This window comes from Pelmatolapia mariae, linkage group LG16_19, assembly GCF_036321145.2.
Source record: "Pelmatolapia mariae isolate MD_Pm_ZW linkage group LG16_19, Pm_UMD_F_2, whole genome shotgun sequence".
Lineage (NCBI taxonomy): Eukaryota > Metazoa > Chordata > Actinopteri > Cichliformes > Cichlidae > Pelmatolapia > Pelmatolapia mariae.
This window is the reverse complement of record NC_086241.1, coordinates 27,067,122-27,080,384: the sequence shown is the minus strand read 5'-3', so window position 1 is coordinate 27,080,384 and position 13,263 is coordinate 27,067,122. Positions and strand designations below refer to the sequence as shown.

The following is a 13,263-nucleotide window of genomic DNA, read 5'->3' as shown; positions in this document are numbered from 1 at the left end:
AGGTATTACAGGTGTATGGATTTAGCCAATGTACAGTCAGAATTCCTAGAAAGAATTCTGCTAGTTAGATAAAATAGGTTTGTTCAGTCCAGAGATGCCCAATTCCTGCTGTAACTTTGCTATATGTAGGAAACTACCTTAATCTTTATTTGATGGATTTGTTTTGGTGATATTTCTAAACTTTTTTTTTTTTTTTTTTTTTTAAATAAGAAGAAATATTCCAAAAGTTTGAAAATTACAGTGTTACAGCAACCAAAGTGTGGAAAAACAACTTTGCACAATAAAAAGAAAAACAAACCCCAACTGGTACTAAAAATGTTTTTTTTTTTTAACTATTTAAAAGGAGCTTTTTTGTGATCTTCAAAAAAAAAGCAGGTTTAAAGTGGAAAAGACTTTGTGTATCTGTCACTGTGGCAGCGGAGCTGAAATGAATGTTAGACAAAGTGTTCTGTTTGTTTGTTGTAAATGGTGCAGAGCTTCGTCTGGATCCACTAAATATCCACAGCCACAGTCACTCCACAGAGGAATCCAAACCGTGTGATGATTCAGACTGGATTGGACCCATAATGACAACAGCAAAATCCCTCATGAGTGATATGGATGCATTCCAACATCTAAAAGGACATTCCTTCATGTTTGACCACCTCTCATTTACAGCTAGTACAGTCTCTCCACATTTCAAATTAGCATCCACAAGAAGTCCTGAAGCCACACTGTGGTCCAGGAGTGTGGCAGCATCTCACTACAGTGCTACATGAAGCACACTGTAGTACTGTGCAGTATTATAGTCCTCGCTGCAGGCAGCAGAACTGTCAGAGGCGATCAGCTGATAAAAATTGTCTGTACCAACCTCGGTCATGGAGATGCTGACATGGTTGTCTTTTTGTAGGACTCAGATGTAGTTCTTTTTAAACCGTCCATCATATAAAGTGTGATTGATATGCACAGCAACAACCGACGTGCTTCAGGAGCTATATTTCTTCTGCATCGTTTATAATCTTGTGGTATGAAAACTGTCCAGTCTCCCTGAGATCCTTTAAATGCAGCGTGGCTATTTTACCTACAGTACAGGAAGTCACATGTCCAGAAGGCAAACGGAGGCAAAGGCAAATGACATGCAGCACAGGAAAAAACTGTGCTGCATGTCCTGATTCATTCGCAATGGTCCAGATTCGCATGAATGAAGTGAGGGCTTCATTGATAAAGAGGCTGCAGAGCTCACTATAAATGGCTCACTCAAACACACACACACAGGATGATAAAAGGCCACAGCATGATGGAAAAGCTTTTCAGACAAACTAACCCAAACATGTAAGCCTGTGATGGGTGATGATCACACTCGCTTGTAAAACTGCCTGTGTGAGCAAATGTCTTTATCTAGCATGAAAGTATGAGCGTCTTGTTCAGAGGTCCAGGCAGCTTGATCAGCTTTTTATGTTGCCGTCTTTCCCCTTCTCTGCTACACTCATCATTCCTCCCCTCTCATCCTGAAGTCTCTTATCCACATTTGCATGCTGAAATAGCTGTCTCCTCGTACCGCAGTCCCGCTGGAGGCCCGCTCTGTGTAGGCGTATGTGTGTGTGTTTGCAAATGTAATTGATTGTACCGTTACCATCGCAACGGTATGGTTTTTGTTTTTTTTGGATGGGCGTTTGTGGGGGCTTTTGCAGTTGTGCGTGCATGCGACATGGGTATTTAACTTGTTTATGTCAGCATCTCTTTTATTCTCTGTGCGTGAGAAAGAGTTAATTACATGGTAGAAGTGGCGTGGTATTGACTGTGTAAATCACCTTAACATCTGAGAGAGTGTCTACAATCCCCTCTGGGATCGTCTGTGTCTCTTTCTCACGCTTCCTCTCTGTGTGTGTGTGAGACAATAGATTGTGAATGACAAACAGAGAATTGTGTTTGAGAACAGGGAGGAAAGACGAGGTTTGAAGTGAAGGGAAAGTATTCAGTTTCACTTTTTTGATGATGCATCGATTTGGTAAGATTGCCGTCGGTACATGATACCAGTGAGATGACAGAGCACTTTTACTTTATCTGACGCAGTGCGTACAATTTGTGGTCTCAAATCCTGAAAGAACTGAAACTGCAAGTACAGATAACAGTCATACTGACTACAGGTGTCGGGGAAATTTTGAGACTTTTTGAAGAGGAAGGGGAAAACATAAGATATATTTGTGGTTTCAGGTGGTGAAAACAGTCGGTCTGAGGGAAGTCTGGTTCTTCGGCCTGCAGTACACAGACAGCAAAGGCTACGTGACGTGGCTCAAGCTCAATAAGAAGGTGAGAGGCCCTAAGAGAGGCTGCTCAAAACACAGGAAGAAATCCATCACTCAGCGTAGCTTAAGCATGCTTATGTTTATATTCTTTGTAACAACTGAATTTATTCTCACATTAAGAAAACATTTTAATCTTATGACTCCTTGTAAATGGTAAACATTCATCATCCTGTTGTTAATACTTTTTAAAATGACGTAGAGGATGGACCATGAACACTGAGATCTGTTTTTAATGTATTTTCAGTTTAGTTTTCTCAAGACTTTCATGTCACATGCACTTTGTAAAGGGCAGATAATGAAGGCTTGTGTTCGGGTGTTCCTTCCAGGTGACCCAGCAGGATGTCAAGAAGGAGAATCCGCTGCAGTTCAAGTTCAGAGCAAAGTTCTTCCCTGAGGATGTTTCTGAGGAGCTCATCCAGGAGATCACACAGAAACTTTTCTTCCTGCAGGTACTGTGAACTGCTCAGGCTGCCAAGCTCATTTAGGGGGTAAACCTGCATGAAAACTGAGCTGGATTTACAGCTGTAAAGAGCCTTTCTCATCTAAGACAATAATTACACTTTTTTTGAGCTGGTGTCCAATAATGTGGCTATTGTGGTTAATGTAGATCATGCTTACCGCTATATTTGCTTTCTACATCAATTATGGCAGTAGATGGATCAACATATCGGCAAATAAAAGAGTACGTATGGTTGCCGCTGGCTTACATTTATTAAATATAATATTGAAAGGTGGTTTGATGACGAGCTGAAATACTTGGAACGTTTCAATTAGATATGATTTCTTTGTTTTCCTGGAGTTTTAAATCATTATTTATTTCCCTATCTGCATCGGCAATGTCTGTAAGCTAAATTGAGGTTTTTTGTTTTTGTTTTAATAACCATGTTTCATGTGCATCCCCCGCTGCTGAATAATATTGACAGAATCACTATTCTCTGAATCCTGCTGTTTAGTGAAAATCCCTGTAATTCCTCTACATTCATATAACTATAGCCCACCCACTGACTGCTGTCACCTCCAGTTCTCTGATATATCAGTACAAGGCCTCAATTATACTCTGTTGTGGGCGCGGACAGCTGGAGACACCACGGGTGAGTAGTGAGTCCCGTTATGCTTCTTTGAAGCGTCCTTGAAGTCCGCCACCTGAGGTGCACTTGCCTGCCAATTTTTCAAGACTTCACTTTACAATGCACGAACTGTTCATGCACCCTAGGCAGTGTACTTCCATCCAGGTAAAACAGGAATGATTACTCAGCTGTGATGTTTCCGTGTCCGCAACAGAGTCCTGTGTTCCATTTGCATCGTAAGTTGGAAGGCGGAACTGGGAAGTGATATTACTCCCAAGTTCAGCACGTTCCATTAGGAATGTCAGAAAAGCAAGAATAAACAAGGTTTGCTTTAGTGTTTAGCAAAGGCAAAGGTAGAGCCATTAATGAGGCACATACATGGATAGAACCTGGTCAGTGTTCTTCATATGGCTTATGTCTCAAATACACATATGTAGTAGTGCAGGTTACAAGTTTCACAAATGTTTACATACACTGCCGCCATTTGGACTGTTAAGTTAGGGTTGGTGGGGGATCACCAACTTCTGAGTTGGAAGTCCGACTAGAAAGTGGTGTTCCAGTTTACAGCAAATTCTGACTGGGAACTCAGAAATTCCTTCTTTGGACTTGAGATGGAATGCTTTACATTGGCTTACATCTGCCAAAGATGATTTGGCTTAGCGCCAAATCACAACAGCAGTCTGCTCAAGGCGCTTTATGTGTAGGTTACAAACCCTACGAGAAGGGAGAGACACCCCAACAATCAGATGACCCCATATGAACAAGCCCTTAGCAACAGCGGGAAGGAAAAACTCCCCTTTAACAGGACGAAACCTCCAGCAGAACCAGGCTCAGGGAGGCGTAGCCATCTGTTGGGGTTAAACAGAGAGGGACAAGACGCATGGGAAAAAGCCAGAGTGTGAAATGAATGACTAATTAATGATATAAATGTATTTTAAAAAAAATCTTTGGACTGCATTACTATTTTAGTTCACCTCAGTTCTGCTGGAAAAGCAGCATTTTCCTTTTACCCATGAATCATAGAGTCAGAAGATCTTGACGTTTGTGTGTTTTTGTCTATATGTGTCCTCTGAGCAGGTAAAGGAGGCCATTCTGAATGATGAGAACTACTGTCCTCCAGAGACAGCTGTGCTGCTGGCCTCGTATGCTGTTCAGGCCAAATACGGAGACTATAACAACGATATTCACAAGCCTGGCTACCTGGCATCTGACCGGCTACTGCCACAGAGGTAAAATCAATAGACACAATATGCTACTCCATGTGGGTCTAATGAAGACCCACATTGAAATATCTGTTTCCAGAGCCTCTCTTTGTTAAGAGTAAAAATGTGTACATTTTAGCATGGTTAAAAGCCCGGGAGTGCTTGTTGTGTTATTATTTTCAATGTTAACTCTTGCGTTTTGTCTCTTGTATCCTTTTCTCCTCGGCGTGTCCTGTAGAGTTCTGGAGCAGCACAAGTTGACAAAGGAGCAGTGGGAGGACAGAATACAGACGTGGCACGAGGAGCACAGAAGCATGCTCAGGTGAGTGTATTGTGAAAGTTTCATGGTTTTAAGGCCACTGGCTCCTGCATGTTTCTCTGCTAACTGTTGTCTCCTATTGTGTGTGCAGGGAGGACGCGATGATGGAGTATCTGAAGATCGCTCAGGACTTGGAGATGTACGGCGTCAACTACTTTGAAATTAAAAACAAGAAGGGCACAGAGCTGTGGCTCGGGGTCGACGCCCTGGGACTCAACATCTACGAGCATGAAGACAAGTAATAAATCTCCACATTTACATGGATGTATACTTGTTGTGTTATTCGTGGATATTATCATTGTTTCTTGTGATCAGTGACTCAGCTCAGTATTTGTTTGACAGGCATCTTTGGTTGTTAAATTTTGCTCCAGAATAATAAAGGGTTTTTAAGTAAGTGATCATGGGGGGAGAATGTCTGAAATCATTCATGTAGCGGATGAAAACCAATACGTCATTTTAATCAAAGAAGGAGCTAAATGGAAAAAAAAGAGGCGTTTTCTGTTAGACACCTGCTCGGTTTCATTTGGGGAAAAAAGGTGGAACAGAGATTGATGGCTGGCATACATACACTAATGAAGTTTAGAACTTAATTACACAAGAAAACTTGATTCAGTCATTTGTTTAAATCATTAAATCCACCTTCTAACACTTTTTTGATATTTAGTCCGAGTATGTAAATGAGGCCTGGGATGCATTGACATTATTTCCCTCTAATGGTTGTGAACAGTGGTACACAACTGATTGTTGAATCAAAACCAGGATTTTAATGGGCACCCATCGTCTGAAAGCCACTGTTGTTTTGAAGTTTTATGTTTACCAGCTCGTGCGTTTATCTTAAGTGGAGTAAAATCTCTGTCTCTGCTGCCTCAGGTTGTCACCAAAGATCGGTTTCCCCTGGAGCGAGATCAGAAACATTTCCTTCAACGACAAGAAGTTTGTTATCAAGCCCATTGACAAGAAGGCTCCAGTAAGTGCTGATGAATTCATACACGGTTTAATGTTTTGTTTTTTTCCCCCCCACAGAAGAATAAAATTTTTACTTACTAACCTTTCTTATGCCGGTTTCCTCCAGGACTTTGTGTTCTACGCCCCACGGTTGAGGATCAACAAGCGTATCCTGGCGTTGTGTATGGGAAACCACGAGCTGTACATGAGGAGGAGGAAGCCTGATACTATTGAGGTGCAGCAGATGAAGGCTCAGGCCAGGGAGGAGAAGCACCACAAGCAGATGGAGAGGTATGGCGCATGTTTTTCCTTTTTACCGATATTCATTAGTATACTTTCTTTGTGCCTTTCTCTGCTACTTGGGAGCTTTACAACAAAGGTACACAGAACAATGACACACTGACTTTGTTGAATAACAGAGGGGTCTTTTTTTGGGGGGGGGGGTTACATAAAAAAAAAAAAAGACCTATTAATGGATTTATTGCATGAAGTTTATATCTAAATACATACCAGCAGTTTTAAATGGTGGTCATTTCCCACCAGTCTATCCTGTATTTCTCATAGTACTGCACGCTTTGTATGACAACTACATAAGAGACAGTACGCTAGTAACCCTTTCTGACCACTAGGGGGCAGTGCTGCTTTGAAGAAAATGATAATCTTGTAAGGCTGAACCTTTGCTTGAGAAAACTTTACTTTTTTCTGTTAACTGTAAATTTCCACATATTTCTATTTGGTAGCAGGTGATGTGGCTATTTTTATAAATGCCATCAATGTGTCCAGCGTTGGTTTCACTTTGTGCTGAATTTTTGTGTATGTAGGTAGGTAAAAGTGTCTTTTATTGACTACATTAGTTTTTTTTTTGTAAGTGATTCTAAAACATATTGTTGTGACAATATTATGTGGTTGTTATGGATAAACAGGTAAATTTGGCATAATATTGCGAGATGATGTAAGCTGAGTAGTCAGTCGATCTGAGTATCCACGCAGTGCCTGAAAAAACATGTTTTGTTGTGTGTCAGCGGGTTCACATGAACAAAGGAACCACAGCTTTCTGTGGGAAACTGGCTTAAATGGTTAATTGATATGAAGCTGGAGACACAGCAGCAGGGAGCCAGACTCAACACAAACATTTAAAACTTTCCTCTTGAGTTTTGTCGGTACACAATCATGTGACGTTTGCTTTCTTTGTGGTCTGGACAGGGCACAGCTGGAGAATGAGAAGAAAAAGCGAGAGCTTGCAGAGAAAGAGAAGGAGCGAATAGAGCGAGAGAAGGAGGAGCTGATCGAGAGGCTGAGGCAGATCGAAGAGCAAACTCAGAGAGCTCAGAAAGGTACGTCTCCACCCACTTCACTAGTGTGTGCGTGCGCGCGTGTGACAGTGGGGTGTACTACAAACGAAGCTCAAGGAAGTATTATGGCTGGGCTTTGTTTGCTTTAGCTGGCTCAGCAAAACCTAAGCCCCACTCGGAGATAACGGCTGTCATGGTGATGGGCTTTCTCTGTTTAGCTCTCTGTCTCAGGCTCTGTGCACGCTCGCATTAAAGAGGGGCCTTTCACCTCCTACACTGATCACAGATGAAGATGGTAAAATGGTGATTAAAAAACTTTAGAGAACATAAAACACTAAAATTTAAGACTGTTGCAGATCAGACAAAAGATCTGGTGATTTAGCTCACAGAGAACTTAAATAACATAACGTAAAAAGTGTATACATTTAAATTATAAAGCTTGCTGACCCACAGTCTGACTGACAGAGGAGAGTTTGTTGGCACATCAAAGTGAAATTAATTTGATTGATCCTAACAGGTACTCTTGGTGACAGTCTGATCAACTTTCTAAGCTGTGGTCTAGTAGCTGCAGTTCCAGCTGTGTAAAAGACACACAGCAGCAGATTAGAGTCGAGTATAATTGTATTTAGACATTTCCTGCATCACCAAATGACTCCATGCACATTCCCTTGATTATGTTATGTGGGGGTTTTTTTTGTTTGTTTGTTTTTTTTCATAAAACATGCTATAAATGAAAGAATCGGTGACAACATGGTGCTTCCAGATGATTTTAAACCAAAACTGAACATAACCTGCTCTTGATCACGTTATGTGTTCTGCATAAGCAACTGCGGTGATGTAGCGAGGTAAAAACAAACCGACTGGTTACTCTCACTTCGTACTGCACCCCCTCTGTTCGTCAGCCTGTGAGACGTAGATATTTCCTTCAGTCCTGGGAGTCATTACAGGCTTGTAGCCACAAGTCTTTTATAGTGACATAATTTATATTTATTTATGTCATTTCACACATAACTATAATTGCGGTTTCAGTACTGAACTGATAAGAGACATTTGGTAATAAAGTTTTCATCACTGAACAGCGAGCTGTTTCTCATTCCCTGGAGGTCAAATGCAGTTTCCCATCCTGAAGCGAGGGTTATTGTAAAGTGTATCTAATCTGATAATCTGCACACCTACCCACAGGTTTGCGTTACTTGGCTGATGTTTAACATTTGGGAACTGCTATCTAAGCTGGATCAGCATCTGTAGTTCATCATCTTATTACTAATTTTCTGAATTTGCATAACATAGAAGCTGCAGTGCAGACCGCAGGCAGCAGCAGGCTGTACTGGCGCCGATCCCAGAAAATTAAGAACAATTCACACCTGGAGTGTTTTTAATCTAAGAAATGCTTGATTGTTGGATTCACCACTCTGTATCTGGACTGTACAGGTACAAATGTGGAAGTTTAAAAAATGAAAAATAAACATATTTTAAAGAACTCGTGAAGTGATGTTTGAAAATATTGCTCTGCTGCAGTTCTTTAACTTGGATTTTTTTTTTTACTGGGTAAACAAAATGTTTTCAGGTCATCATTAAAAACACACGTTATTTAAAAAATATATATATTTGTTGACGACTTTACATCCAGGGTTGCAAGTAAAGCTTAAAAGTAGATGTAAGAAACATTTTAGTTAACTCATGTTGACTTAAGTTTTTTTTAAATAAATGGATTTCTGTATTAAGACTTTAGATGCCTGCATAAGCTGAGAGGTGACTCCATTTAAAACACTAAAACTAACCCTGGACCAAATAAAAACGAAATAATCTGAGAGCAAAAAGGGGCTAAACTGACACAATCAAATCCACTCTGGAAACTGAACTGAATAGAAAACAAAAACTCGTGTGCCTGCAGAGCTGGAGGAGCAGACCCGCAGAGCGCTGGAGTTGGAGCAGGAGAGGAAGCGGGCGAAGGAAGAAGCAGAGCGGCTGGAGAGGGAGAGGCAGGTGGCGGAGGAGGCCAAGGCAGCGCTGGCTCAGCAGGCCGCTGACCAGATGAAGACCCAGGAACAACTGGTACCTGCACACGCACGCGGATATTCATTCATTTATACTGGTGCTGTGGTCCAGGTGTAGATGCCACCAGATCTGTGAAAAACCAGTAACAGTTTTTTGTTATAGATTCAAATTCATTTTAGGATGCGAGCACATAAATTCATGTTTGACCAGTTCAGTGATTATTCATCATTTTCCTCTTTTATTCACATTTAGGATTTTTTTTTTTACAAATAAATACATAAATGTAAAAAGAATTTGTAACCATGTAGCAAAGGCTGTGTTTCTCCACCAGAACTATCCTTTCCCTAAAATATGAGAATTGCATCATTATTACTGCTTCATATTGTTTTGCATTGCAAATTCCTTTGTGTGCTTGAACTGTCGGTTAGGTTTGTGATATCTTTTCGCTTGGATGTGTTATTATTTTCAACAGGCTGCTGAGTTAGCAGAGTTCACTGCCAAAATCGCTCTGCTTGAGGACGCAAAGAGAAAAAAAGAAGAGGAAGCAACAGAATGGCAACACAAAGTAATGTAACCCCTGCCTGTGTTTGTGTGTGTGTGGTTTTCATTACTCTTTCTAAGTATGCATGTATGTTCTTTCCAGGCTCTCTCAGCGCAAGAGGACCTGGAGAAGACCAGGGAAGAACTTAAGACAGCCATGACATCTCCACCGGCGCCAGAAAACGACGAGCAGGATGAAACGAACGCCGAGGCCAGTGCCGAGCTTCTCAGCGACGGCGTCACCAGCCACCGCAGCGAGGAGGAACGAATCACTGAGGCGCAGAAGAACGAGCGTGTTAAGAAACAGCTACAGGTAGAAATGAGCCTGAGTTTCTGGGGGAGGGATTCTTCCACTGGTTACTTTGTTAGGTCCCACTTGCTGGGCAACTGCTTTAATCCTACACGGCAAAGATTAAACAAAGGCCTCGAAAAATGCTCAGAGATTTCTGTCCATATCGACGAGACAGCATCACACAGTTGCTGCATGCATTAATGATGTGCGTCTCCTGTTCCACAACGTCCCAAAGGTGCCCAGTTGGATTGAGAGCAGCTGGTGACCATTTGATCTCAGATATCTTCTTGTCGTGGTCATTGTTATTTTCCTGATCTTAGCTGACAGGAGTGTCACCCGGTGTGCTGTAGCCCATCTGCGCCAAGGTGTGAGTTGGTTGTGTTCAGAGATGCTCTTGTGCATACCTTGATTGTAACAAGTGGTTATTTGAGTTACTGTTGCCTTTCTAGCAGTTTCTAGCAGCAGGTCATTGTCTGCAGGCATCAACAAGCTGTTTTCACCCAGAGAAAATGCCGCTCACTTGATATTTTCTTTTTTGCTGTTAAGAAGAGAAAATATTTTTCTGTAGACCCTAGAGATGGGTGTGTGGGGAAAATCCCAGTAGATCAGCAGTTTCTGAAATGCAGACAGCCCACCAACAACCATTTAATGTTCAAAGTCCCTTTTCTCTCCCATTCTGATGCTCAGTTTAAATTTAGGCAGGTCATCTTGATCATGCCTAAATGCACTGAGTTGCTGAGATGTGGTTAGCTGATTAGCTATTTGCACGTAGTAGTTGAGTAGATGTACCTAATAAAGTGTCCAGTGAGCTGTTTTAGATGCACACAACAAAAACTGTACGTGTGTGTGTTTTCTCTGCATTAATGAGAACTCCTTTCATCAAACATCCAAGCTGGCGGACACGTACACACTCGCTGCCAGTTTGCTACAACAGAAACACCACCTGAGAAAACGGGTTTCTACAAGACCGGCACGTCAGTCGAGTTTGTCAGTGCAAATGCAAAGCCTCCAGTCCCACTTTTCAACACAATCTGTGTATCTGGCATCATTTGCAACTTAAGGACTGTCACAAAGCTGAAAGGACTAAATAAATAATGCTTCTTTCAGTTTATTAGACAAAAGCCAAGAATCGTACAATTTGATGGGTTTTTTTGTCGTTATTAATAAATTTCTGCAAAACTTTGGACTTCTTTGTTCAGTGTGGTGAACAAAGCGAGGAAGTACTGTGTATCAGTCGGTCAAGTTTTTGATGTTTCTCAACATATCCAATCATTGGAAAAACAAAGATTGCACTCATTTTCTGTCCTCATTGGCACTATTGTACAATCTGTACATCTTAAGGTGCAGCGTTGGTGGAAGGACTGCATCCTTTCTGAAACCACTGCTGCGTAGACACTGTGGCGAAGTTATTTTCCGGTAAAGCTGCTAAAAAGATCTGTGTCTGAATTTTGTAGTTTAATCCGCAGAAAGTAGCCTCTGCAGTGAAAAGCTCGTAAGTTTTCCTGCCGCACATTAGAATGTACGACAGATTTGATTTCAGCTTCGGTTACAGCGGCGGTTTGTCTGAATCCAGAGCAGCTGTGAAAATACATTAACACTGCCTTTTATCTGTAAATCAGGTGGAGCATAAGCCAGCCTGGCAGGTTGTTTTCTTTTATCACTCAGATGTACCGATGTCCTGTTGAACGGCAGCTGTTAAAAGCTTTTCATGCTTATTATGATATGGGAGCAACCACAAGCTGACAGCTGTCAGAATTCTGCATTTCTTGGCCGTTTGTTGATCTTTACAACGATGTGTCTTTGTGTTTCTGGTCTTTAAAACTTGACTGAATAAACAAAAGCCAAAATTCCCTGTAGGAGTTGATACAAATTTAAGCAAATATTTCATTCGAGCAACGATGGAGTCGATCTTAAGTGAATTGTGTCTCACCACCTCCCTCCCTTTCTGTCTTCCGTCCAGGCTTTGAGTTCGGAGTTGGCGGAGGCTCGGGACGACACCAAAAAAACGCAGAACGACATGCTACATGCCGAGAACGTCAGAGCGGGCAGAGACAAGTACAAAACCCTACGGCAGATCCGCCAGGGCAACACCAAGCAGCGTATAGATGAGTTTGAGTCCATGTGAGCCAGAAACGTGGATGGACACGACACTGAAAAGAGACCGTTTGGTCTCATTGCCATGTCAACGCCTCACTCTCCTTGTAAAGCCCAAAACCTGCTGCCACTGCAGGATATCTTACCTTTTCTCTACCCCGGAGAAAGATGGGATAGCGGGCTTCGTAGCTTCAACCTCGCCAAAGCTCTGCCTAGCAGCGGCTGGCCAGCCACATACTCAGCTTTCTGCTTTTTAGAGCTCTGCCCTCGCCTCGATGAAGCACACGTCTTTTAATCAGTCTGGACAAATAGCAAGCAACATGTCCTCTCCCTGCACATTACTAGCAATTTAAAATGCTTGCATGTTTGATAATTAAACAATATCGCAACCTTTAGACAAAACGTGACTGTTCCAAAATGGTTTCTTTTATTCAACAAAATAAAATGATCATTTGTAGCTATAGCTTATTGATGTTGGGAGTTCGCTTTAATCTGTACCTTTATTTTGTCTTCAGCTGAACAATTTAAATTTTTTTTTAAACTGCTTTACTCGTGTCATTTCTTTCCCTTTCACTGCTGTCATTTTGTTTTGGCACAGTTACACTGTCGGCCACATTCACCAGTTAACTTGTTCTTTAACAGCTTGCGTGCTCACAGAGAGCCGTTAGCAGGCAGATAAGCAAACTAGATTTGCTTGGCGTTCCCTTTCCATTGAGGCAGTTGTTTCAATATATATTTTGTCTCACAATAAAGAATGAATTTATATTTCCAATAATACACCTATGGTATGATCTTGGTCCTGACTCTTCTGTCAAACAGAATGAGTCTCAGATTTGCACCTTCAGTGATTTAGGGTAATACTCAAGAACATTTAAATTTGCTGCTTAAAGCCCATGTGTCATGTATGCCACTGAATTCAAAGCAACATGGCATCATACCGTCATGTGGCCTGAGCACCTCTATAGAAGCAGAAGTGTTGGGAGTTTGCTGCTGTGGTGCATTTAGCTGTGGTTTAACACAGTACCATAATCTTCCCATGAGTGGATGTCCCAGCAAAGTCACCCCAAAATAACAGACTCCACAGGCCTCAGTTATCATGGTAAAAGTCAATGAGAGTGTAATTTAAAAAAAATAAAAAAAAATAAACCACATTTCTTGAACAATAAACTCACTAAATTGAGTTGTTTGGCCATAATGTAGCACCATTTGGTGAGAACCAAATATGTTTC

The 13,263-nt window shown here is 41.5% G+C and overlaps 1 protein-coding gene across 3 annotated transcripts in view; it reads left to right on the top strand.

Moving 5' to 3' along the window:
* The window catches only part of LOC134644227 (radixin), a 40,679-nt gene extending 28,100 nt beyond the window's left edge, over positions 1 to 12,579 (top strand). For all 3 annotated transcript variants that reach the window (XM_063497044.1, XM_063497042.1, XM_063497043.1), the window contains exons 4-15: positions 2,194 to 2,289; positions 2,612 to 2,734; positions 4,430 to 4,581; positions 4,793 to 4,876; positions 4,965 to 5,111; positions 5,744 to 5,840; positions 5,946 to 6,109; positions 7,022 to 7,152; positions 9,005 to 9,165; positions 9,581 to 9,673; positions 9,752 to 9,961; positions 11,901 to 12,579. In XM_063497044.1, the coding sequence (XP_063353114.1) occupies positions 2,194 to 2,289; positions 2,612 to 2,734; positions 4,430 to 4,581; positions 4,793 to 4,876; positions 4,965 to 5,111; positions 5,744 to 5,840; positions 5,946 to 6,109; positions 7,022 to 7,152; positions 9,005 to 9,165; positions 9,581 to 9,673; positions 9,752 to 9,961; positions 11,901 to 12,065 (1,623 nt within the window). In that variant the 3' untranslated portion in view covers positions 12,066 to 12,579. The remainder of the gene's footprint in view (positions 1 to 2,193; positions 2,290 to 2,611; positions 2,735 to 4,429; positions 4,582 to 4,792; positions 4,877 to 4,964; positions 5,112 to 5,743; positions 5,841 to 5,945; positions 6,110 to 7,021; positions 7,153 to 9,004; positions 9,166 to 9,580; positions 9,674 to 9,751; positions 9,962 to 11,900) is intronic.
* The last annotated feature ends 684 nt before the right edge of the window (positions 12,580 to 13,263 follow it).